Here is a 26,834-nt window from a genome sequence, read left to right on the forward strand (position 1 = left end):
GTTTCAATGTTGAACTTGTTACAAATACTTTAAGGTAGTAAAATTATTTAAAAAAATTATACGCCAACTATTCTCAAAATAATTAATTAAATATTTTTCACATGGAATTAAACCCTTGCGACCATTTTAAATTTATTAATTTTATAAAGTGGTAAAATTAACCCCTAACGACTGATGTAAGAAAGCTTATAAATATTTATGAAATATGAAAGAGAGAACGGAGTAGTAAAATTAACTTTTCGGCGTCACCAACACAGATTTATGGCAAATATTCTCAAAATAAATATCAAATATCTAAATACTTAATTCATAAATTATAAGAACTGATTTTTTTGATGTCTAACTAATCAATTGGCAAAATTTTCTTTTTTATATTATATTTATCAATTTTTATTGGGAGAAATTGGAGTTATGGACTCTTATATTTGTCAATATCTAATGCGTTACCTCCACTTTATTTTTTAGAGACACTGTAAAATGATTTTAATAAAAAATTAAGTCCTAATATTTTAAAGAAAAAATATTTAATATTTCTTGCGAGTCAGTGATGAGTTAGCTCTGTAGCGGCAATTTTAAAAACCTTAAATTATTTGGCACGTCTTTTCCAGTGTCATTTTTATTGATTTTGTATACCTATTCGGCCTCCCGATACATTTAAACATCCCCAAATTGTGTTGACAAATCTAGATGCACTCAAACACGTGTGGAATCAATTTTACGTGCCTCAGTTTTTCACGGTTCTATATAGTTTAGAACACGGTAAATTAAGGCGTGACATTTAACGGGCGACGACGGATGATTAGCGTCGGTGCAGCCCGGCTCGATCATCAGCATTTCAGACCTATTAGCCGGGTTAATGAAAGGGAAAGCAGGCCCGAAATGCACATTAGCAGTGACTGATTCCGTGTTTATGGATCATCCCCCTCAGAAGTGGCTACAAACGATCGCCGCCATCTGATACCGGCGACGACTTGCCAGGTGGCTGGGAGGAGGGCAGGTGGCGGATTTCCCCCGTCGATAAGCCCCTTCGTCCGCCACCGCCCAACGTTAAAACACTCACGCCGGAGGAAATACCACGCCACTAAATTATTACGTACCATCGTCGGTGACTGCCGAGGAAATTGAACGATGCGGCATCTGATTTCGGATTACCCGGTTATTTATTGTCGGGACGCATTACTGCGGCCACTAGAGATAAATATTGGTCGATATAACCCGTACACAAGATACAAATTATGTCAAATTAAGAAACTGAGGTCGTCGCAATAATAAACTAAACATGTATTCGTATATTTAACGTCACGGATGACGGCGTTCGAGTTGACAATTTTGACTCTTATTAGAATTTAATCAGTCCACGTGTGAAGCCAAGCCAGAGAGCGGTTGGTGTTTGAGTAGAGGGTGGAAACACAAGCGTGGATCGGCGTGGATAAATGGGGAGGGGGAAGGGTGATGGCGGGATTTGGAGGCAGCAGTGTTAATTGCCGTAGGCAGCGAGACCCCAGACTCTCGAACCCACATCTGTTTGCATATGTAAGTATTATGTGTTTGTCGGCAACAGAATTACCCACTCGGTCGCACCGTGGAATTGTTCTCAACAAAAACGACTATAAAAATATTGTTTCAATTATAAAATGTCGTATCAACTTAACATTGTCTATTTACAAAGAGATTTCCTTTGTTTCTTCACAATTCTAACCATAAGGGTCCCTCACATTGTTCTAATTTCTGAAGAACATGTTATTTTAATTATTTAACTGGATTTAATGTCGCAACATTGTGGAGTTTGTGATGTTTGCCCCACTGTGCGGTTTTTCTTATCGGCCAGAGACACGGCGAATGTCGGGTGCTCTCTCCCTCGTGGCTCCATGTTTGGCTTTAAGTCGCTTATTTAAATTTTCGTCTTGTTTGCGCAACGGCAAGTCAACGTATAAATGTTTGGACGATCCGAATTGTTTGTATTTTAATATTTCAGAATGTCAATATTATCTCGCACAATAAATTTTCGAGGGTGAATTTGCTGCGTCTTTGTTTAAACAATATACACAAGGATTAGTGCAAATATTAATACAGCTTAGGTCATCTTAAAACATACAATATATGTATATTTATTTGCGAACGGTAAGATACGTATTCTTTATTTGGTGAACATGAAATATAATCGCGTGCAGAGTGTACAAAAGAAAAACTTTGACCGAAACTCGAGTTGTAATATTTCTTATTGTTTTGGGGGAACGAATTTCCCACTGAAATCCAATAATATTTATGTCCTTAACAATTGCAAATTTGTATGGAAAATCCGTCTGTCAACATTCCAATATTTTGGTGGAAGACCGCAATAAATATGATACGAAATAAACGGCCGAGGGAAACTCGCACGTTTCGGTGCCGTGTCATTTTTTTGTGTCGTTCGAATGATGTCTGTTAAACACGAGAAGCCTAGAAATATATATATATATATATAGATATATATATATATGTATTGATGGAGGACTCAATCTCGTCGAAATACAATTTTTCCATTGAGAAATTCGCGTCGGGGCAAATTGGATTTTGTGCCATTTGGAAAAATGAAAACACGTGCCACTTTTCTGGGTGTTAACCCTCACTGCTTTATTGTCCGACTGAGAGGGCCATTTGCAGCCAGTTTATATTCCACTTGTGTCAAGATATTTGTTTTTCACATATTATCGACGTCCACGTCATTTATGTATGTATGCATGTATGTGATATCACTTTTTTTTAAATAAAAGAAAAATACCTTTTTATGACAGGAATTTAATATGGGGTTTATTTATTTTGACGTTTATTTTTAATAAAAAGATTGTTATAGTTTTCTAAAATTTATTTAATGGAGCTGATGCTGCTTTTTGTTTTTAACACAATACATATGAATAAAATAATATAAATAATTTTTTATATGTAAGAAAATTTATAAAATTTATTTATTTCATATTTTTCGCCGCAAACTGAATTAGCGTATTCATATTTTTGTTGAAATATATTTTTTCAATTCACTAACTCATATTAAATCGTTGTTATTTCAAAGTAATGTGAATATTTTAATTAGTGTGGAACATAATTAAACAGAATTTCTATTTTTTATATTTCATGTACTGAAATATTTATTTGATTTTAATATACTTTTAATTAAATTTGCATATACACACAATCGCGGACAGGAGTTTTCAATATTTTATAAAAACATTCAGTTACCACATCCGGCTAAAGTAATTCTCGAGTGTACTATAAAATATTTTACATGATAAATAAATATTGCACACTAATTTATATTTTATAATTCTCTGAAATGTTAAATTTAAATACTTTTGCAGAGCCTATAATTGTAAAAATATTTTTATATATTCGAATAACTAATGAGTACAAAAGCAGTAAATTTTAATTTATTCTTTTTTTAATTTCAACATATTTAAATGTTTAGATATGGAGTGTTCATTTATTAAAAAAACTCGCGCCTAGGTATGGCACAAAGTGGTTATTATCAATGTGATTTATTTGGATTATTCTCATTTAATTAAACCTTGCTTTGTGCTAAAACAATTTACGAAACTTTTGTGCAATAGCCATAAATCGTAATGGCATATTTACCGCCGAAATAAACCTCACAAATTGCAGCGTAATAAATTCGCCAGAAAATAAAACACCGAATCCGGAAAGAATCTCCACATTAACCGCTTACATAAGAGCTAACGTAGCAGAAATCAAAAGTTGAAATAGTTTTTTTCTATTATTTTTCAGTCGGTCGGACCGAGAGTAAAGTTGATAAACGTGCCTGGATATAAAAGTTTTGGTAATGCGCGACTTCGAGACCGGAACCGGAGTTGTTTCCGGCACCCGCGAGGAAGTTTACTGTGTGGTTGGTCGCACAGTGTTGCCAATGCTGACACCGTTTTATATTCTTCGCAAAAATTTACTATTTTACAATTTATGTTATTTCCAATTTTCCGTGGAAACAATTTATAGTTTAATTTATTTTTTAATTGCTAAACTACTCCCAAGAATATATAAATATGATAAACAAATTTTGTGACAAATTGCACAAATAAAAAATAAAAATTTCCTCTTAATCAGTAAACAAATTTTAATTATTTACATCGTTGTATAAACATCAGGGAAATTATTTTATAAAATGTTGAATAATCTCTCTCTCTTTCATCAGGATTAAAGTATATTTTTAATATTTGTTTTGATAACTGCTTAGCTGTTGTTTAAATGCAGTTTATTGTATTTAGAGTTTGTAAAATGTTTGTTAAAGCTTTTGACTGCGCCAAAAATAGATTTTAATGATAATTATTTCATTTTAAATAATTATTTTTTATTTTTTCATTGTACAATTAGATTTACTGGTGCATGTACTAATTGGTAAACAATTTAATTAATTTTATAAAATTAATATTGTTTTAAGTTATATGGTCACAAAATTGGTGGATGCGCCAGTATAAAATTCAACATGAATAAGAATAATAATATTATAGTTTGAAATATATCTGCAGATTAAAAATTTCAATAACCCAATTTCCGACATCACGACATCATCAACTCAGATGCGTGAAATGTGAACATCCCCTAAATACGTGGGGACCTTTCCGTGATATTTGACAAAATCAATTTGGTTCCTAAGCTTTTAAATGCCAGGAAGGAAAGCGGCATAAAATTGATCGTGTTTACAGGGCGAGAAGTGGCATGTGTCGGCAGTCGTCGACTCACCCCATCCCCCATTCGACGACCCCTTTTCGCATCGCCCGGCCACTCGAATATATAGAGGAGGCAATGAGCGTGAACGCGACCATAGAGCCGTGGTGCGCCTTGGATTTATTGCCCGGCTTATTTACACTTTTCTGGGTCTCTAATCGGGTGTGGAATGACCTTTGTCGCTTTTTCCTCCCTCGGCGCATGTTACACCACTTGAGCAGAAAGAAAAAACGACACCATCTAGTCGGGTTTTATGTCGTGTGAATTATGAATTGTTGTTTTGCCAATGTATGGTTAAAATTTTCGAGGATAATCTATGTTTTTCAAAATAAAATTCCGGATAAACATTTCGAAGCGAAACAATCTATTACCGATCCACTTAACACACCGTTCGCCGGGTCTAACAAGGGGTCTTTATGGCCCAAGAATGATGTGTCGGCGGGGACAGGGGTAGAGACCCGCAGGGAGAAAAGGGGGAGAGAAAAAAAAAGAGAAGAGGAAAACCGAAGACTAGAGATGGAAACGCGCTTTTGTGTAATGCCGAGCCGTCGGTCCGGAGAAAGTGGCCGCTGATGCGATCACGGAGCGTGCAAATCGATGTTCCTTCCTCCCGAAACTCTCTTTTGCCCTCGACTTTCGTAGAGGGTTTCGATTCACCTCCGCGATTTCCTGCCCCCGTACAAATAAACCCTCCTCGGTTTTTATCTCGCACGTTTTGCGCCCGCTTCGTCGACAGACCCCACTTTAATGGGCCTTAATTAATTTAAATGTTCACCAATTATGGTGTGCTTACAATTTTTTTTCTGACATTGTTATTTATACGCTTTTATTCTCGGTCACTGTTTTAACGACTCGGTTAGATTACGATATATTCATTGCTATTTGAGTCGGCTGTTTGTATAATAATGGGATTAATGATGAATCATGTGAAAAGTTTCATTCAAAAATCGTCAAACGGATAAATACATTTAGAATATATCAATAAGTAATGAACATTTTATTATTCAAGTGTAAAGAAACGAAGGTAGTTCCAAAAGGATGCGACCTAATCAAGAAAAATTCTGAAATAGTTCTTTTTTCACTAAAGTAGACCTTGTAAGGTCGGATACTTTTCAGACCACTATCATATATAAATATATATATTGGTTTTTAAGTTAACCTCTTTGTCTTTAACAAATGTTTAATTATTAAATATAGAACACATGTATGACTTTAATCTAATAAAATGTCCCTAGTTAATATTTAAAATGCATCAAAACAATAAGCCACATTCCCGTATCAAGCTAATTAAGAAACAATCACAATCTAACCGTATCACACATTAATAATCAAACAGCTTGCTACCCTCATAAGCGAATACTAACATAATGATAGGTCACGTTTCGATGGCTGATAAGCCTCCCCTTGTGCAGGGGCTCACATACATAAAACACTCGCTCCCCTAACTTGTTCCCTCCATGTCCCCGTGCGTCCCTCTTTGCGAATTGAAGGGCGATCTTTCGGGATGATTGCGGTTAATAAAACCGCCGTGCTCCTCAGAGAATTGGCGCGTTCGTAGAGAGGAATATATTGTATTATTTAAGATGTTTATTACATTAACTTCCACCGTTTCCCACATTAAACGCAGTCGAAACATCAATTAAATTGTTCTCGTAACATCATTGTGTTGCAAATTCATTTTTGCCTGTCCGCGTTGCTCCGGCAATTTTTAGGGGAGCGATTGCGGTTAATAAAACCACTGTTCTCCGTTATGGACCGGGACGCATAAAAATATCGTGTATTTTTAGAGGGACAGTCGATGTTTATGGGGTCATTCTACATCCGAATTTCGGTGGTGTTTGGCGTATTTCTGCAGGCCACACACATACACACACATACAAATTCGACAGTAACATATGGGTTGCCGTTCAATCGTTTATTGGATCCAATTTGCATTTTTACAGGTTTTATTCGGCGAACTGTATTTATTAGTCCTGTTTTTTACGTTCGACTGGTCGCGCATCCGAACGGGGGATATTTTTTGGTCATTTTCTGTTTAATGATTTACTCCGCATTTGGTGCAAACACGTGGCTGTGGTGTTATTTGTCCATGCAAACATCGTGTGTAATCAAGAGTTTGTTTTGTGATGTGTGTGGGGTGTGCGTGTGACGTTTAATGTGAACATATTTTCAATTTGTAAGCAGTCGTAATTCGTTTCATATTTTGGGAAAATACATGTTTGCTCAAGAGTTGGTAAACAGTATTCTGTGTGATAGTGATTAATTTTATTTTGATACAAAGTAAACCAATATAAAACCAAATGGTTTCCACAAAATAATTAAATACATTTTAGAAGCTATATTAATAAATCCATAAAAGAATACATGGATTATTTCTCAAATTCAGCATTTTCAGCAAAATAAAATAAGTAGTTACAATTTGTTTCATATTTTCTCAAGAGTTGATTAACAATATTCTGTTTGATTAACAAAATTAAATTAAAATATTGGTTTTTGTATCTACAAATAATAATTTATTAAAGACTTGAAATCATAATTTTGTATCAAATAATATTGTTTTGACTAGCGATAATGAAAAGCAACAAATATTTGTGAAATTCAGCCGTTTCCGCAACATAATGTTGTTTAACAAGATAATATTTAATTATAATAAATACGTTTTACACTAAATTAAAGTTTTTTCATCAAAATAAAATTATAGTCAGGGTCCAAAAGAGAAAACATCAAACATTTGTCAAATTCAGCATTTTCAGCGGGGCAATGTACAAACAAGAAAAGGGAATATTTGATTAGATTCGTGGGGTTTTCGCTAGCTCCAGAACTGGGTTTTAAAACCTCCTATATTGGCTGTGTGATGTGCAAGTCCGTTCCACGCCACTGGCCACCCTCGTCACATCAACCCAGAAGGGTGAACGATGAAAACGCTTCGTCGTTCCGCGAACCGATATGAATCAGTTCCGAATGCGGTGCGAAATTTCCCCATCGCATCGAGGACGTGATTAAATTTGACACGTCTAAATTTACTTTAAAACGCTCAAAGAAAAAAAAAATCGCTATCGGCGCTTGGCAATCTTAAACGACAGGTTGAGGTTGGGTTCGAGAATTTGATGTTTACGAATGCGGTCGGTTTGTTTCGAGGTAATTAACCAAAACCACTTGTAAGTCCATTATAATCTTCGCGTTGCATGTTCCGGACTAACTAATAGGTTCTAATAATCTCTCTGTTTATAGAGGGGACCGTACTTCGCATTATTAATAACTTAATACATGAAATGATGGATTGTCCTCGTGTAACATGCCATGTTTGTGTATCAAGAACTGTTTTAGCGTTTATGCGAGTGTGTGTGTATGACCGGAATCGCATGAAACTCGACATATATATACTTATACACTTTGTGAAATCAAAAATAAAATGCAATACCACGTTGGTACATTCCTCTAGATCAAAGCAAATATTGAAATCCGCACTAACGTCTTGTTAGTGAGACAGCAGCAAATATATTGAGGCGAAATCGGTCGTCCCCCAACCGAGAACGGCAATAGTACTCGACAAACAATACGTCTTCCTTTCTGTATTTTATTAGTCTCAATCGATGTCTACGAATGCAGACCAAGATCCGATATCAACAGTGTCGTACTGATGTTTTTCTTTATTTAAACTATATATTTTCTTTCCAGATTGATCTTCACAATCTCGCTTGTAAAGTTTTATATTTGTTATATCGGTTCGTTGAACACACTTTAAATTTTTTAGAATAATTATAAAAGTGTTTTTATCTTTCAGTTATTTTGAAGTATTTTTGAAAATATTTTGCCATAAATTTGACTTACTTAATATTTCGAATTAAGTTTTTCATTTCATATTTGAATTTGTAAATTTTTTTTTCCTGAAAATCAAATGCAATTTTTCTGTTTAACACATGACACGCTCTTTAAATTGTTAAATTGTTTTGCTACATAATACTGAAATAGTAGAGACTGTAAGTTAGAGTAACTGAAATACGAGTGGTATAAGCCAAATTAACCATTAACACTCGAGCAAGTGAGACAAAGGGTGAGAGAGAGATAGACCGGTGCAGCCTTATCTGTAATTGAAGCAATTACACGCAAAATCCAAGTGGTTCTCGACCGCGCCAACAACAACGACGTTGCGAATTCATGTAGGTTTGGTTTTTTAATTAAAATATAGTTGGCTCAGTAAAATCCACTATTTATGGACGTTGGGAGTTCGATGCGGGCTTTAATGAAAGAGGTTTCGTAATTATGGTCTGGCATGCAATCAAGTCTAATGTAACGGCGGGTCTGGAAGTTGGCTGTAATTATATAATTATTTGACGTTTACGTACCTGCTAATACGCGGTTATGGGTTTATTTAATATTGGTCGATAGTGGTTATTCCTCGTGGACGTTGTTATAATATATTGCTGTACATGTTTGAATGTACATATCACAATGTTACATGTTTTTGGATTAAATCTCGTTAATTGCCCGATAAGGAAAATGTATTTCGTTACAAACGAGGGGTCGAACAGTAATCGTTTTTAATGAATTAACTGTAAAAATGTTGGACGACGCCACCCCTTTTGACCCGCTTAATAAATATCTTGAGCGCTAAGTGCTCTGAAACCTGCACAATAAAAAAGCCCCGTTCCAGTGTACAACACTTTATAGTCACTAATCAAGTTAACAAAAGCAGTGTGTAATAAGAGGCAATTGAGTTTCCGGCACAACAATAAAAAGAGTCGGAAAGAAAGGAGCACTCTAAAAGTCAGCAAAAATCCAAGGGTCCGCGTCGTACGCGAGAGAGACGGCGAAAGGGAAAAGCATCGCACAAGTGCACACTTGAACCTCCTCTATACAAGAGACACACGAGCAAATAAGTCTGTTTGGGCGCATTAAGTGCGCTACAATACACTCTGATAATACGATAATCAAGCCACGGCTGCAACCCCGTCGGTAATGGGTTGAGTACGTGGCCGGGATTACAATTCCGGGAATGGGGATCCGCGCAGACATCCCGGTACCGTATCCCGATGCCAGGAATAGACCCCGATACTCACTGCAATTGGGTCAATTGGCGACGGTAAATTAATTTGTTGTAATCCGGATCGTGACCGACCGGAATCTCACTTACGTTCTCAAAGACGCTGATTAAGGATTTCTTTTGTTACACACACCACTTTTATGGCTTGGGCCAGTTCTAATATTTTTGATATAGATATATCTAGTAAATATTATTCATTGTAATAAATAAAAATAAAATCATTTATAAAAATTAATCATTTGTAATGTAATGTATGTAATGTAGATTATAATTAATTAAATAGGTATTTAATGACAAAATGCATATAAAACATGTATAATCATTAAACAAGACAAGAATACAACCATTATTACTTTAGAAAACAATATTCCAATTGTTTTATTTTTTATTTTCATTATTTCTCTTTAGCTCTGAAAGTAAACGAGTTCCTTAATAATTAATTTTAATTGAATTTGTTTCAAATATTTTTGTAAGTAAACGGAACTGCTAGTTTAGACTTTATTTATACAAGGAAAATATTGATACTGTGGGGGTTAATCTTTAATATTTAATTATTAATATTTAATTATCATTTGGAAAAAAAATAATTGATATTTTTCATATTAAGTGAAAAACTAATTATTTTTATTTTATTAACAATTAATCGAGATGGTATTAATTAAAAATAAAAATGAATTTTTATTACAGTTGTAAAATAGAAACTTATTTTTTGAACCTAAAAATATTTAATTGTAAGTAAATATTTTTCAAACTACTAAATAAATATAAAACCCGTCCTCAAAAGTAAATAAAATGAGTTATAGTATTTATTGATAAAATAAAATAAATTGTACATAATCATAAAATATTTAAAAGGATTTTTAAAATTATTACTACTTTAAAATAGTCACTTAAATATCTCATTTATTTCAACTTTTTTTCTTCAAATCCTTTTGTATTCAAAATTAACTAGCTTAAAAATTAAACAAATTAATTTATTTTAGATAATAGTAAATTGTGATTCTTAGCAAATATTCAAAATAATAAATAAATATAAAATCTATTCATAAAAATCTGTTATATTTGTGTTAATATAGAATATAATTATTATTTTATATTTGTTGATAAAATAAAAAATCAAATTAAAAATTTTATTTTAAAATATTAATTTTTTTTATTATTAAAAAAATCTAATTTTACATTGAATTTTGTTAAAAATCAAAAATGATATACAGATAAACTGAATTTATAAAATATGCACCCAGCAATTAAGAATTTTTAAACCAGGCTTTCCAAGTACTTTTCCTGGTACTTGACTGGAATACATTAATATTTTAATCCGGGGAACCTTGTGCACCATAAAAGTCCTTTTATGTGCAGTTTACTGCCGACCAATTTCCAAACTCCCCGAAAACAGTCCAACATCCCTGTGTATTCAACTCACGAACAAGTGAATCGTGCAGTCGACAACATACCATGAATACGTTGTTCAAACATTGTACAGGAGAATATAATATCACGTATCACTGGTTCCCGCTGATTTCAGATACATATCGAAAGTTAAATGGGGATACTTTGTTCCGGAGTGCCGTATATGAAAAGATTCCGGCTGGATTGTGCCACTTTTATCTTACGTGTTTCCGTTATTACTCCGCCGGGACGTGATCTTTTGTACGGTCGTGTGACAAATGGCGTTAACGTAGCGCATTACTACATTAAAAGTCCGGTTGTTTGTTGTTTTACGCCATAACGAATCATCGCTGGATTATTACGGGCGAAGGTCTCGCGAAATCCGATGATGACGGGAAATTAAAGGCCATTACTCGTTTAATTATAATAACATGCAATTAGACGCCATACTGGAAGCCACTGATTAGCGCCAGTTATTAACTTAAATCCGTACCTCGCAGGTGATGCTGTAAAAATTAAAGACCAGACTGTAATTTTAGATCTAACTCAATTACGAATTTTTAATACGGTGATTAAAATATAATTTGGAATAATTACTCACTCCGCTGCAAAATTGAGCTTTATTTTTACACTTGAACGACTGAAATAATTTTGGGTTAATATTCCGGGGTGATGATAATACGCAAACGCTTTGGCATCAGCATTCTCTTTGTTTGCAGGTCAGTTGTAATAATCGTAGTATGTACGTTATGATTAATTGCCATCAAAGTTAGCAAAGTCAACAAATAATTGACTACAATTGTCTAGACTAAATAAGTAGCCGAGTATAATTAGACCGGTTCAATTGTTGTGTTAGTGGTCCACTGTAAGCGTGGGTTTACAACATGTAGGTATTAGAAGATTAATAGAGCGGTCCCCTTAATAGAGTCATTATTGCCGTAAGCAATTTGGAAACAACAGTTCCCCACATCTATAATTTTCACTCACTTGTCTGAGGCCGTTAACATGGATTCGGCTCATTTTAAAAATTCATGAAATAAGTTAGAAACCCGGAAGCTAGACGAAAATTCTCGGTAATCTCAAGTTTAATAATTAGCTGCTAGTTTGATTTTATATAATTAATTAATCCTATCCGAGCACAAATTAAACGGGTCTGCGCACATTAAACACTTTATGAATTATGTAAATCATTTGTAACCTGTTAATTAACTCCGCATCGGCTTGAGGAAACCACACAAGAATGAGGTTTATCTGAACGAGCGTATTTCCAGTCTATTTCACGCACACAGCCCAACACAAATATGCCGGCAATCTCGAGCGGCAAAACGCCATAATATCACTTAACTCGATGGTGATTGATAGCAGCGAGGGTTAGGTTCTCTCTTTACCGCGTTTCGACGCGGAACGATGTTTGATTATAATTATTATAGAGGGGCAATTTTAATTATTTAAATTTGCATAAATTGTAATTAGTATGTTAAATGATTATTTACAAAAAGAAATCAATTTCTTCCTTTTATAACCGTTCACCGGAAATAAGGGTTGCCGTTGGAAAAGATTGCGCCAGCCCGAAATGCAAATTGACGTAAAGTGTCCGTCGACCTTTTGCGGTGTTGGTCCGGCGGAGCCAGTGTAAATGCGGTTGCATTAATTGACGACGACGGAGCGAGCGCCGCCGGACGTCGGTTGCGGCGTCGGGACGACCGCGCATGCATAATTTAGCCGATCACCGTGGAACAGATTAACTCGGCCGCAGCCCAGAACTTTATCTAATTACATCCATATATCTCCCTTGCGGTTTTGTCTTTGGCCCGTTGTTCTCTCGCCGCTGCGCCATGTTCCGGCCGCTCACCAACCCTCTCGGTCCCCACGTCCCACCGCGTCAGCCGACGGTCCCCCCCGTACGGGGCGACGCTTCGGTCGTTCTTACGACGAGACCGACGTCTTATTACTGCGCCCCGGGTGGTGGTTTCGGGTCAGTTAATGTACGGGGGAACTGGAAGTATATGTCAATTTTTATTTTTTTTCTTATATATTTATCATTTATTTTTATCAATTTTCGTATTGTTGTATATTAAACATCGAAAAATATTGGCGCATTCACCACTTTTCAAACATTGTTCTAATCTGCTGTTCTCGACATCCCCTGTAATAAATCCGTGGCGGATTCGTTCGGCACATAAGTTGAGTTGTTTATAGATAAGCGGGCGCACATTTTCATCACAGATAATACCTAATGCAAACACCGGGCCGTTAGTTTTGTTAGTTCAGCAACTCAAATAATTTACCCAATCGAATGGCAGCCGGCAGTTTGTTCAGGGTTACTCTTGGAGACAGTACACACTGGAGTATGGGGGGACTGAACGACGGGGCCGTAGGGGAAGCCCGGCTTCGAGGGTGGAGGGGGGTCACGTCGTTTGAAGGGATGGAAGGAGTTGACGAGACAGAGTGTGTACCGACCACGGAGTGTCAATATTTGGCCATATAGAAAGACGGTTGTTATTAGGAACGCTAGCTACGTGTACCAGTCTGAATGTAAACAGACAAACTTTTACCCGGATAAACTTTGCGGAACGCTTAATTTGTTTTTTTATCGGTGTCGGCCACACTCGTTCAAATATCTTAGAGAGTGGTTTTATTTTTGGATGGGGAGGCTCCTCGGCTAAGGTCGATTTCATATTAGTTGACACTAGATGATTTAATGTTAATTTATTATTGAATTTTTCAGTATTATTTTAAATATCTCTTATGTGCGTTATTGTACTACTGGTAATATTTTTTCCAAAAATAAAATATTGCAATGTACAACCAATTTATCTAAAATTTAATTTTTTTATTGGACTTAAAAGTATAGGTAATTTCTATATTTTGATAATGGTCATACTTGAACATCACAAAAGCACAACTAAACAAATTCTAATTTTGTTAAAATTAATCAAAAATTATTAATTTATTTATAAATATTTAAAAGTATGTAGGTAACATTTTAAAATATATATATTTTTTTAAATGAATATATTAAAAGTGTATTGAATAATTTTAAAATGATAATAGGCAAGTTACATTGAACAACAACAACGATGAACTCAAGTCCAAAATATTTTTTTGTATTTTTATTTAATAGTATACATAATTTATTTATTTATAATTGATTTTGATAATAACCATACTTGAACATCAGAAAAACGCAGTTAAATTATTTTATTTTTTTTTTTTAATAATTTTTACTTTTACTAAATGTATATAATTTTTATATTTGTCATAGATTTTGATAATGATGGTGCTTAAACATCAGTTAAACAGTTAAATTTATTATTTTCTTAAATTTTTTAAAAAATAAAATTATTAATATTAATTATAAATGTGATCTAAATTAAAAATAAAATTAAAAAAGTTAATAGATATTCAAATTTGCTTAGTTTGACGTATATTTTAGAAACTTAACATATGGCTTTCGGGCAAATCTCGAATATTTATTATTGATAAATATTTTGATTTGTGGATTGTTAATTCATGTTAGTCGTATGCAACATTAATAGTAAAAGTCAATCAGTGCTGGTACTAAAGTGCCTCTAAATAATATAACCGTTTAAGAATTGAACACCCTAAATTCAACAAATAAACCTGCCGAGTCGGGATTTTGGCACCTGAATGCGAAATTAATAAAGGCAGACGAGCCACGCTCGATTTAACATTGAATGACACCGCGATCCATATTTGATCAACCCCAATAAAACCGCCTGCAATATTCACAAGTTATAAAATGCAGCAGTCGGTCGTTGGCAGCCGAGCCTGTCAATCCGCGCCGCCTGTTAGCAAATGTAAACATATTGATATGTTGTTCATTTATCAGCGACAGCACTTACAAATGCATTATGTCAAATTGCAGTGGAACTACATATGTTAATGTTAATATGGCCACAAGCCGCATCGAAGCGGTTAACCGACACGTGACGTCACCGTTGCCGCGGTCTGCCGATGTGACCGCATGGCCGCGGCTGTCCTGTTGCCTGGACCGCGTCAGCAGGACAAAGTGCAGGGGCGGACCTCCATTCAGGATTTAATCCGCGCTTTATCCCCTTATGAATTTATATCGTTATTAACAACCGGATTATTTTGTAATGTTAAATCAATTCACTAAATTCAACTTATTTTGTATTAGTTGCAATCGGTATTTTTGTTTCGGTAAATGACAGGCTGCTGGATGCACCCATCAAATTCCTGAAAATACGGACGGTTTAATTAAATCGGTTAATTAACTCTAAAAACAACACACGTCTGGGCAAAATAAATATTGGAATAGAATCTCGCACAGGTAATATTCCAGTTCTGCTTTTGCATTTATCATGTATCCTGAGGTAAAATGCAAACAAGAAAGTCGCAAAAATACAATGCAATTCGTTTACTGAATGCGCCGTGCAGCTGATAAACATTGCGCTCCATTTCGTACCTAAACGCTGTTTGCTGCCGCTGCACCATTCCAACGTAAATTGGAAATTTGTCTGGAAAACTCGGATGCATTGAATATATTACGTTGCACAAAGTGTGCATGTTCGGCATTATCAAATCTGTGAAATTAGAATAATAAATTTGTAATATTTGCTTCTTACTAAGTAGTTCTAAGAATTCTTTATAATACTTTAACATTTTCGTCTTAACTCTGTATTAAGTCTTATTCAACTAGAGAAAGAAGATATTTTTAAATGACTTTAATAGTTCACTAGAGAAAGAAGATATTTTAAAATTATTAATAATTCATTGTCTAATTGCCTTGAATCTTTAATAGACTTTGACAGTATTCTAAAGTGACTGTTAGTAAATATACTCTTCCTCCTTCTATTGATGTATAAATGTATTTTTTGAAGTGTTCAATAAATACCATATCATTTTATATTTTGGTTCTTTAATAAATTCATTAATCAACTAGAGGAGGAATATATTTTTAAGTGTCTATAATATCTCACATATCTTGCTTTATTTTATTAATGTATGGATATATTTCCAACACTTTAACATTATTTTTCATGACTCTTTAATAAATTGACCACTTTACTTATTCGTGTCTCTAAGAGTTCACATACCTTTTCTTTCAATTTTCTACATTTTAACATTTCCTGCCTTCGCTTTTTAATAAATGACAATTTTTCTCTTTTCACTATAAGAAGAAATTATTTCTAAATATCTCTATAACCTTCTTCCTTGAGGTAAGAATATATTTGCTTTTGTAACATAAACTTTTCTGTATTGGCTCTTTAATAAATTAATTACATTACTTATTCCACTATACTAGAAAAAAGATTACTCTTATGGGACACCTTCTTCCTTTTGTCATTAGCAGGTATTTTTTCGAATGTTCTTAACTATGTTTCGAAATAACCAATATGAAACGACATGGCTCATTAATCCAACAGCGAGTATTGCGAAAGTAATTGCATTAGTTTCATTAGATAAGAAAAATCTTATTACCGCAATGACGACGGTTTAGGTGTTCTAAACCCCAATAATAACCGTAACGAAAATTGCACAGCACCACATGCAATTCCTAATTAAAATGGAGGACGGCGTTGCGTTATTTTTAATTAAGTTTTTCCTTGAATGAATTAATAGTATTGTCGTGCTGCACTTTTGCGAGACCAGGAGCGAGGACAAAATGAAATGGAAAAAAGAAAAAGGGCGACGGGCGTTCGTTACCTGGCCCGGTCGTGCGCATTTAATGTTTAAAATCTGACGTAACTAAATGAGAGGGTGCACTAATTGAGATTTTAATTACTGCTGCTCAAACTCACACCGTTCGCTGCCCTGTAATTGGCTGGATAATTATCGTGCAGCTGAGACTTTTCGCCGTTCCGAACAGCCGCTCTCTCCTCTCCTGCGAGCCTGCTCGATTTTTAACCGACGCCGCTCAGCAGGAAGAAAACAAATTAGTGACGGCCGCATTGTGTTTTCACGAGGCAATCGCTTTACGAGGGTGTATCATAAAATTCGGTGTTAATCCTATTAATTTAAACGTTATTATCATATATCTCTGTTACATTAAGAATAAATGCGACGCTTCAGGAATCAAATAAGTATTGAACAAGTTAAACAAGAGGCGATTTAAATCCGGACATCGGTAACCGATTGGAGTGTGCGGTATCCTTGGTTACAGTTATTGCAACTGCTAATATTGAACGTAATCCCCATGAGACCACGGATTAGCTGCCGCATTCAGCTTCCCGCTCCCGTTTGTCCTCACTCTTCCCACAGTCGAAATAACTGCGCTGACCGGCACTGCTCCGATCCCACTGGCTGATTTGATTAGATGGTGTGCTGCTATTTACATTTTTAAATCAGAAGATCAATATTTATGTTCAGCACCGGAAACAGATCCGCTTTAATTTCTGTCTACAATACTTTTATAACTCGACTAGTATAGAAAGCCTGCCACTTTCACTTTCAGCAAACAGAAAAAAAACTGGCATCAATCAAAGGTGCACAAACACAGATAAAGTAACCGAATCCTTTGGACTTGTCGGGGAACGAAGAGATGAAAGATAAAACGCGTGCCGTGGATGAGATCGAAGCGTTCGTGAAAAAGCCCAGTGGAGCCCTGTATCAGCTCCGCGACGGCCCAAGGGGGATGCCGCCATCCCCTTCCGTCCGCCATATTCTCCAGAGATGTGTCTTACATGCGGAGCAATTTTCTTTGCAAACTGCCAAGGATGAGGATTGACAAATAAGTACGTGTGTGGTTGGAGAAAAAGCGATGGAAGAGGACGGCAATCGTCTCGGGGTTCGCCTTCAAGATGCAATTATTTTCGGTAAAAAGTTACAAAGTGATTTTTTATTTGCTCGACGTTTCCTTTACGTTTGATAAAGATTATTGGAAGTTTTTTTGTAAGAGCCTTTCCCAAATGATAAATTAATAATGCCTACAGAAAAACTGGGTGACACTTTGTATGCAGCCTGGGTTGGCAAATAATAGAGGAGCAGTCGTTCCTCGGTTAGAATGTGTATTGTTGTTTGAAAACGTAACGTAGCGAAAACCACCTTATCATTTATTTGGCAAGAGACCGATCGATACAGTAAATGTTTAAATAGTAAGGTTCAGCCATTGTGCAAGTCGGTATCGTGCAGGAGTGACAATTGAAATTTAAATCTACCGGTAGGGAAAATCTGCATAAAGATAAGCAAAACGACAGCGCTTGGGCATGATGTGGTTTAAATTAGTTGGGGCGAAACTTCTCGATTCGCTACAATAAAGACTGGATGCTGACAAATGAATAAGATATTAGAGAGTGCTCGGAGGTCTAATGCAATTAGAAAATGCAAATTGCGAAAATAAAATTAATCAACATAATCTCTGGAACGTATTTTCAGCGCTGTCACAGTTTATTTAGGTCACATTTTTACGATGTTACAATGAATTTTAAATACATTAATCGGATTAACGTTACTGTAAATTGATCCGGACGTTCTGGTAATGATTTTGAAAAAGGAATAAGATTTGCATCCGTTGTGCGCCTGTTATTCTCGGGAAAAATAAATTTTTCAGTAATTCCCGGGATCTGTTATTGAGTGATTTAGATGGAATTCCGCAGTTGCATTGACGGGAGCATGCAGTTTTAATTCTCGGTGCAAAAATGGAAACTGGAACAATGGGCGAGAGGGATGGGATTCGATTGTCAATTATGTAAGCGTATCGGAGGAATATTGTAAAGCCAGAATCAGACTTGCCAACTGAACTGGAAAAACAAACAGTGAACGACGCAATGTTTACTGAAAGCTAAGTAAACACTCGTCAGCGAAAGCAGGGAGTTCGCAAAAAGTATAAAAAAGTTACAACAGCAGGACGTATTTATTTTTCAAGGATCACGGTCCAGGGGCATCATTGATATAAATGTGTTGACATTCGTTTGTGTTAATCCTTCAATTCACTCCTGCTTCACTGCTTTTTTAACATCACAATTACTTTAACACAAAAGGTATTTCCAGGCGTTGTGCAGCCTTTAGTGGCACTTTTTTAACGTAGTTTGTGTACTGTTCCATGTTATCGCACTTACGGGCATGCACGAAAAAATTGTATGAACGTGATTTTGTAATTTTTTTACTGACGATCGTTTTATTTTGTTTCAGACTGAAATTGCCAAGAGACTGAACGCCATTATTGCACAAATTTTGCCCTTTCTATCGCAGGAGCATCAACAGCAAGTTGCCACCGCTGTCGAGAGGGCAAAACAAGTTACCATGACAGAATTAAATGCCATAATTGGGGTAAGTACTTCCGTTATTGCCAGGAAATTTTGGGCCATCCTAACTTGGCGTTATGGCCATTACATTTCGTGGGGGTCTTAATGTGTCCTTTTGTCTACGGGTGACACTTAAACGTGTTTTGTGTGAGCTTTAATTGGAAGAAACTATATCATGGCACGGTTATAAGTGGTTTTGAAACGAGTCGTAACATGTTATTATTAAAGAACTTATCATGTTCGAACACACTGTAAAATTGTGTGTAAATGTTTGCCATGAACTCCGAAGAATAATATAGGTTAGGTATATACTTAAGCAAATACACATACACAAGTAGTAAACTTGGAAAGCAAACAAACACAGCTTTACTTAGAATGTGTTTTCTATTTACCCATTCGTTTTTATTGTGAGTTTGCTTTTCCTATAAATGCTATAGCAATTTGTTAAACAAATACTTTTTCTGTAGACTTGAATAAATACAAAATGGCAGGGAGTGGATTTAATGCGAGAAATAAACAGTTCTTCATTAAATCTTAACACGGGAATATAATGTAAATAATACTTACTATGCTTTGTTTATTCTAATCGTGTTGGGAATATTGGGAACAGATAATAAGATAATTGCCTTAAAACAGTATTTCTAATAAGTCATGTAAATTCAATTTATTTCGACTGAAATTTATGAGATAAATATCCAAGTTTAAACACTTAATTAATTTGTAATTATTTACATTTATTACACAAGTTTGAGCATCTAACTGATGATAATACAAGATACATACATTATCTTCAAATTTCATATAAATTATTTATTTTCACGTAATGAATGAATGTTCCATCCATTTTTTATCTTTCTTTTTTGTTTTTATAATACCAGTTTAGAAAATTATGAAACTTTCTTTTACATATTTTTGGAGTACAGGCTATTAAATTTTTAAAAAATAAAATCAAATACTTAATATTTTGAGAAATTTAAGAATCATTAAAAGCCTATGGGTGCAGCGTGTTCAGGAGTAACGTATACATATAAAATTGAAAATATTGGTTGGAAATAAATTGAATCACAAGTTGTAAAAGGAGGAGTGCAGCACCGGCACACTTTATATCGAGTAAATAAAGCCATTGTGGAAATAAATAGAGCTCGTTTAACCTTTAAACGTAACATATTAAAAAATTCCAAAGAGTGCAATATTCGTATATGCATATTAAATGAAAATATTCCATTAGACTTAAAATTTCATCTCGAGTATTTCATTTTGGAATATTTCTACCTTTAGAATTGAATAAGGGCATAACAAAAAAAAAGCCAGCACATGAAAATCTAATAACTAGTTGGCGTGGTCTTGTGATGCAAAATAGCGGGAAGGAAGGCCCGGGAATGAGATTTGTTCGTTGAAAAACGTATCGCAAAATATATTGCGAAATACAGATATAAATATTTCATGCACGTAGACGAGGCAAACCTTATGATAAGAATGAAAAGAAGTCGAGTGGATTGACAAGAATGGAATTCTTGTTCGGACGGCTGGAGCGGAACTTCTCGCGGTTAACCCCCTTGGCCCACCGACGAAAGTGGATGTGAGCAAACTTCGTCGTTTCGTGTGCGACTTATTTCGCGCCGGGGACACGGCCATTTCGTATTCCGGCCGCGCACGCCAAATTGTTTTATCCTTTGGACCTGGAAGATGAAGCTCTGGGAAACGTTGTAGTTGCCGTGGCAAGCTGCCCCTTTGAATATACGGACTATTTTATTTTGGAGCATTAGCGGCAAATTGTTTCACGCCCTCGCAAAGGGATGATAAAACCGCCATGTCGCCTGATACTGCGTCAGATTTACTGTTTTATCATTCTGCACATCACCTGGGAATTTTAAATGGTGGGTCTCATCACAACTATTTACTAGGTTTACTTTTTGGTTGTCCTGTATGTGGTAATGTTTGTTGTCTGTAACAGTAAATAATTGTAATAATAATCTAAGCATGTAATTACCGTACTATTATTAAAGTGTGCCAACCCGTAAATATTGAAAGTGGCTTTTAGAGGGTAATAAAAATCGCGGCTAAAAAATGGATAGTTAAAATGACACATAAATGGTTACAAAGTACAATGTACACGGATCGGAACACTAAAAACTAAACAACTGAATTCTTGATAAAAAGCCAATAAAAAACGACGTTGTAAAACAGCAATGCACGCAGTTTATGGTCTCTTTTCAGCACACTTCCGCCCGTACTTCAACTTTATAAGACTTTTACGATAAACTTATGGAAGCTATAAAATATTAATATACTTTTTCCCCCGTTCGTTTTGGCTTAGGGGAGCGCGAATCCCCAGATATTTTGCTCTCTTCTCCACCTAATCAACATTCCAATCACCTTTAGAGTTTATCGGGAGAGAAGGCTGCTATTCCCGACTGGAAAATTAAGTGGAGTCGAGAAATTTCATCCTCCCAGACATATGGAAGAGGGTCGGTTTGGAAATCTTATTTTACGCTGCAATCGATAAAGAATATATTGCAGACGTGTAAGCCAGATGCTTTCAGGAATTTTATGGAAAAACTTGGGACCGCGCATATACACGCCAAACTCGTAAACAACATTGATACACCCGACGCGTCGCATATTATTTATCGACTTCGCTACAACTATATTTTCCAGTTATGTAAAATAAATGTGTTACAACCCATCATCTTTTATATACACTTTGGATGAATATACGGCAGCTATTCTCTCTACAATAATAAATATATTAAAACCACTTTAAAATTTACTACTCTTTTCTTTCTGTTCAAAACTACTAATACAATTGTTAAACAGTTTTGTTTACGTCAAATTTTTGACTGTAAGAAGCCACTTAATTGCATCGTGTAACTGAGAGTTTCATAGTTGTAAGTGGCGTTTCACGGACAGATTGCAAACAGGCTTTGTAATAGATAGGGTGTGAAGTGGTACATTAAAGGGGATACGATAATTATATCATTTAACACAATGTAGTGTACATGTACTTGTGCTGGTCGTCACGTAATTTTCGATGGACGCAACATAAACATCGGGGCAATTAGCGCGATTTCAATTAAAATTATTGAAAATATTCGGTTATTGATCGTCGAAGCCGGTGGCGGTGACAAGCTTCGCCGCAAAAGCTTGTGCAAACAATATTATTTTGATTGTATTTTATTATGGAAATGCCGTGGGTGGTACAATTGAATTTATATGTTGATTTTGTTACTTCGTTACAAATTATATTGTGTTGCTGAAAAACACTAATGAAATCATATTTTACAAATATCAAGGGGAACATTTTATCGACAATGAAATAATGCAAATGGGAAAATTAATCGACTATTAATTTTTAATAATTGATTCAATTTTATTGTACGTTTCATTTCATGAACTTTTTAATACATAATGCGTAGTCAGATACGTTGACAGATTGAATTTCGAAAACACCAATTGACAAAATAGTTGGTTGAGCTGCAAGTAAATATTTTACTTTGAAGCAGGACTGGTGGATAGGTTCACGAAGTAAATATTTCCTCAATTCCAATTTACGTTTCGTTATAAAGTAGCAAATAAGACATAAACCTCCGGGTGCCTAAAGCATTGTGTTCAATATCGGCGACGAGCGACAAGCATCAGTGAGCAGCAGCCGAGAGGTTGTGAGCGGCGGCGCGTTTCACGTTGTGTCTCTGGGGGCGCTACAAGCTTAAAGGACCATGTTGAACTCCGCTAGGAGAATTCCTGTTTCCGTATCCATCCCTTTAATGGACATAGACTGATTGTTTTACCCTCTGAAACCATTGCCTCGCAAAGTGGAATGTTTTTGTGCATCCTTCTTTTGGTACGCTATCTCTTTTACGACGTGCGGGAAACGATGCCACGAATTCTGCAATTCTTCCGCTTTGCCCTCTTTTTACATTTCGAGATTGATGGCGGCGGCTGAAGGCGATAAAAATAAACTACTCACTCGGTGGTCTAGATTGTATCAAGTGCCGCACGGAGTCGGCCACTTTTATTGCCGCTGAACCGAATTTAAAATGTGTTTAGGAAACAATTTTGCCCCCTTTACACTCTATAGCGACACAATAACACACACACAATTATATTATTGTTTAATATTTTCTGAAATGTAATTTTGTATAAGGTTATTCGTTATTTTATTTTTCTCTCTATTGTTTATTTTAATATTTTGTATATTATGACATAAGACAGATCATTTTTAATTTTAATCATATAATATTATGTATATGAAATATACATATAATAATATTATAATATTTACCTATATTTTTAAGTGTATTTCAAATTTCAGAAATATTACCACAAATTTTAATTAAAACTAATAATAAAGGGTAGCATAATTATGCCTGTAACTAAAATTCACTTATTCTATTTTTAAATTTTTTTCTTGAATAACTTTAAATGAAATATTCACCTATGATAATTGATAACCTTACCTTGTTATTTTTATCTGTTCCTATAGTTCTTAAACAAATAACAGTTAGACAAAATCAATTTCAAATTCATCAGGCATCGAATTAATTGCCAGGCTGCAAATTTAAGTTGTACAAAGTAAATAGGGGAATAGATAATGTAGATTTAGTGTTAAACACTCATTTTAGTGCCTACATGAAATCCAAACAATGATTACAAACGCCCACGTTGATGAGACACCATTGCCGGCGCAACAAATTAAAACAATTAGCGGTTCTGCTTTGAGAGTGTTAACTTAACAATTGTGTTAAAATTTTAACTGCCTAATAACATTACTTACCGGTATTTGTATTAAATATTTGCCGTAACAATCGTCCGATTGTGAAAATTGAAATTACCCGTTAATTCTAACTTTAAAACAAGGGTAAAACCCGGGAACATAAACACTGAAGAACAGCACTGAAAACCGATCCGTGATTCCGTTAACTAATATTCCCGGCATTTTAATTGATTGCCTTTTTGTGCGGTTATGACTTTAATTTCCGTTGGAGCAACTTCGTCGACAGGAATTGACGCTAACTAAATTTGTCGGAAAACAACATTAAGTAAATTTCCAGTGTGTATCCGTATAAAAGCAATGAAGCAGAGTGTAGCATAATCCGACGAAACAAAAAGTCTGCCAGCCTGATACAAGAGAGTCTCCTCCTGAATATCAATGTATCCTGCGCCGGGGTCCTGGAAACCTCCCTGGGGATGTGGAACAGGAAATTCGCGTGGCGTCGCTTCCACCGCAAGTTTTCAAGCCACCGAGCGGAATCGTGTTATTGACAGACATGATAAATCATTTTACGTTTGTGGCTTTTTTCGATTAAATTAGATGTAACTCAGCAGAAATCTCCCATCTGAATTCGGTGTTAGGAATTGTTTTAGAGTTTACACATATATATAGTTATCAATTCCATATCAGATGGTGATCAAAATCCGTAACATATTTGAGAGAGAAATAATATAGACTTATTAAACACGAGTCTACAAATGAACAATGAATATATTTTTGAAACATTTATTTGCAGTTTGCGAAAAACGATGTTCAAACTGCCTCCTCCAAAATATCACCAAAGAATTATTGTTTATGTATCCATGTTTATTAATATTAAAAATTCGATTTACTAATATATCTGTATGTATACATTAAATTAAATATCAGATAATTATTATAGCTAATTTGAGTGAATAATACTGAAGTGTATACTTAAAAGAAACAGGAGAATAAGGGAGAAGTCGTTATTAGATTGTTCCGGGGACAAAGTCTAATTACCAGATTTAATACAATTATAATTGCTTAAACTCAGCCTTTTGCAAAATGTTTACTTTGCGACACTAGATTTAATTCCGGAATTCCATCACCCTCCGAACTGCGCCCGAATAAACGTCAATTAATAAACAGCCGGCAACCGATGCCGCGTACGCGTCGCGAATCCGAAACCACGCACATAAATTAAATAGGGCCGAATTAAGACGGCATGCATAATTCATGTCGTCGGACCAATAAAATCAAGTGGCAATGCCGGAACGAGATTACGACATTAGTATGTGAAGTGGTGTCGGACGGTGGGGGGCCGCGTCCTCCCGCCGGTGGCGATGGGGCGGCGCGAACGGCGGACGCAAGACACGATGCAATTATGTAAACATCTGGACGCGAACGTTATCGCCGATGACATGCCGCGCCGCACCATCGCAATCGCCATGGGCGTGCGGTGGCGGCGTCTCGTTTTCGCGCCGGGGGCGCGACAGAGACGGCCGTCTGTCGGCGGCGTTCTGCGGTCGGGGCCGCACATCTTTATTTGATACGCGGGTGCCATCTCAAGCGACCGCTCCCGGGCTCTCTGTTTCTTCCACCGGTTCGCCACGTTTGATAATGCGGAAGGCTTTGGTGGCGTCTTTGTTCTCGGAAACTTTAAGATGTTTCGAATAAACGATTCTCTTTATTAGTTGCTCGCGTGAGATGCTCCTGAAGCTTTAGTTTTCGGAAGTTTTAGTAGCTGTTCTTTCTGCCACTTGCAATTATTATCGAAGATTCTATTTGTGATTGAAATAACATCTTATTTGGTACAGTTGGACAAAGATGTTGTGAATCTCAACTTATTATTATATTTCTGTTTGTAACGACATCCTAATTTTTTGTCTGGAATCCTGTCATCTCTATTATTGAACTAATCATTATGCCCTTCGGCATAAATACCTGCTTAAGTACCGAATTGTCATTAATGTAAAGATAATCTAACTCTTGAGGCCATTCTGGTCTTAAACGTCTTGTTATAACATATAACAAATTTTTTCAATAAATAAGAAGTAGCAATCAATAATCTGTATATTAAACTGATCATCAAAGATCTCCACATTAATAATCAGAAATTATACAACAATGTGCATCACTATAATCCGTCGTCCCTAATTTAAAATCTATAAATATGAAGTAGCTGCGAAAACACATGATGTCATTTTGTAACTGGGTCATGTTGTTGCTTATTTATTCATAGAGTGAAACCAAAAGGAACAAAAAACGGCACCGAAACGATTTTCCATTTCCGCGATCTCAATTGGCTCAAAACATTTATTAATCCCCAATGTCGGACCGAACCCGTCGGCTGGTTGCCGTAAAAGTTTTTAATTGACTGTCACAAAGTAAAGCGTTTTAAAAAATCCGGAGAGCAATTTACGGGAACGATAATCGATAACTGCTCGAACATGAAACAATTCTATTAATGCAGTCAACTCTGAACCGGTGGAAGGCGAAACGGGTGGCGAATGGGGGCAGGCGACGTGGACCCCTCACCCTCGACGGGCCCTAAGGACTTTTAATTTAAAAAGTTCGCTGTTGTCGGTAGTGTAACCCGGCGCGTCGCTCACATTGAATACTAATTGGATTATGATGAGCACGTCGGTCGGGGCACTTTTTATGCCTCCTGCACAGTAGGCCCGATTGTCGGGAAAAGCCGTACTTTTTTTTTAAATTGTCAGTATGC

At 35.6% G+C, this 26,834-nt stretch overlaps 1 protein-coding gene across 2 annotated transcripts in view; it reads left to right on the forward strand.

Annotated features, from left to right (window-relative positions):
* Window positions 1-26,834, forward strand: part of LOC109599876 (transducin-like enhancer protein 4) — a 123,348-nt gene that overhangs the window by 54,019 nt on the left and 42,495 nt on the right. For both annotated transcript variants that reach the window (XM_049965758.1, XM_049965759.1), the window contains one exon: window positions 19,262-19,399. In XM_049965758.1, coding sequence (XP_049821715.1) covers window positions 19,262-19,399 — 138 coding nt within the window. The remainder of the gene's footprint in view (window positions 1-19,261; window positions 19,400-26,834) is intronic.

Source organism: Aethina tumida, chromosome 3 (assembly GCF_024364675.1).
Source record: "Aethina tumida isolate Nest 87 chromosome 3, icAetTumi1.1, whole genome shotgun sequence".
Taxonomy (NCBI): Eukaryota; Metazoa; Arthropoda; class Insecta; order Coleoptera; family Nitidulidae; genus Aethina; species Aethina tumida.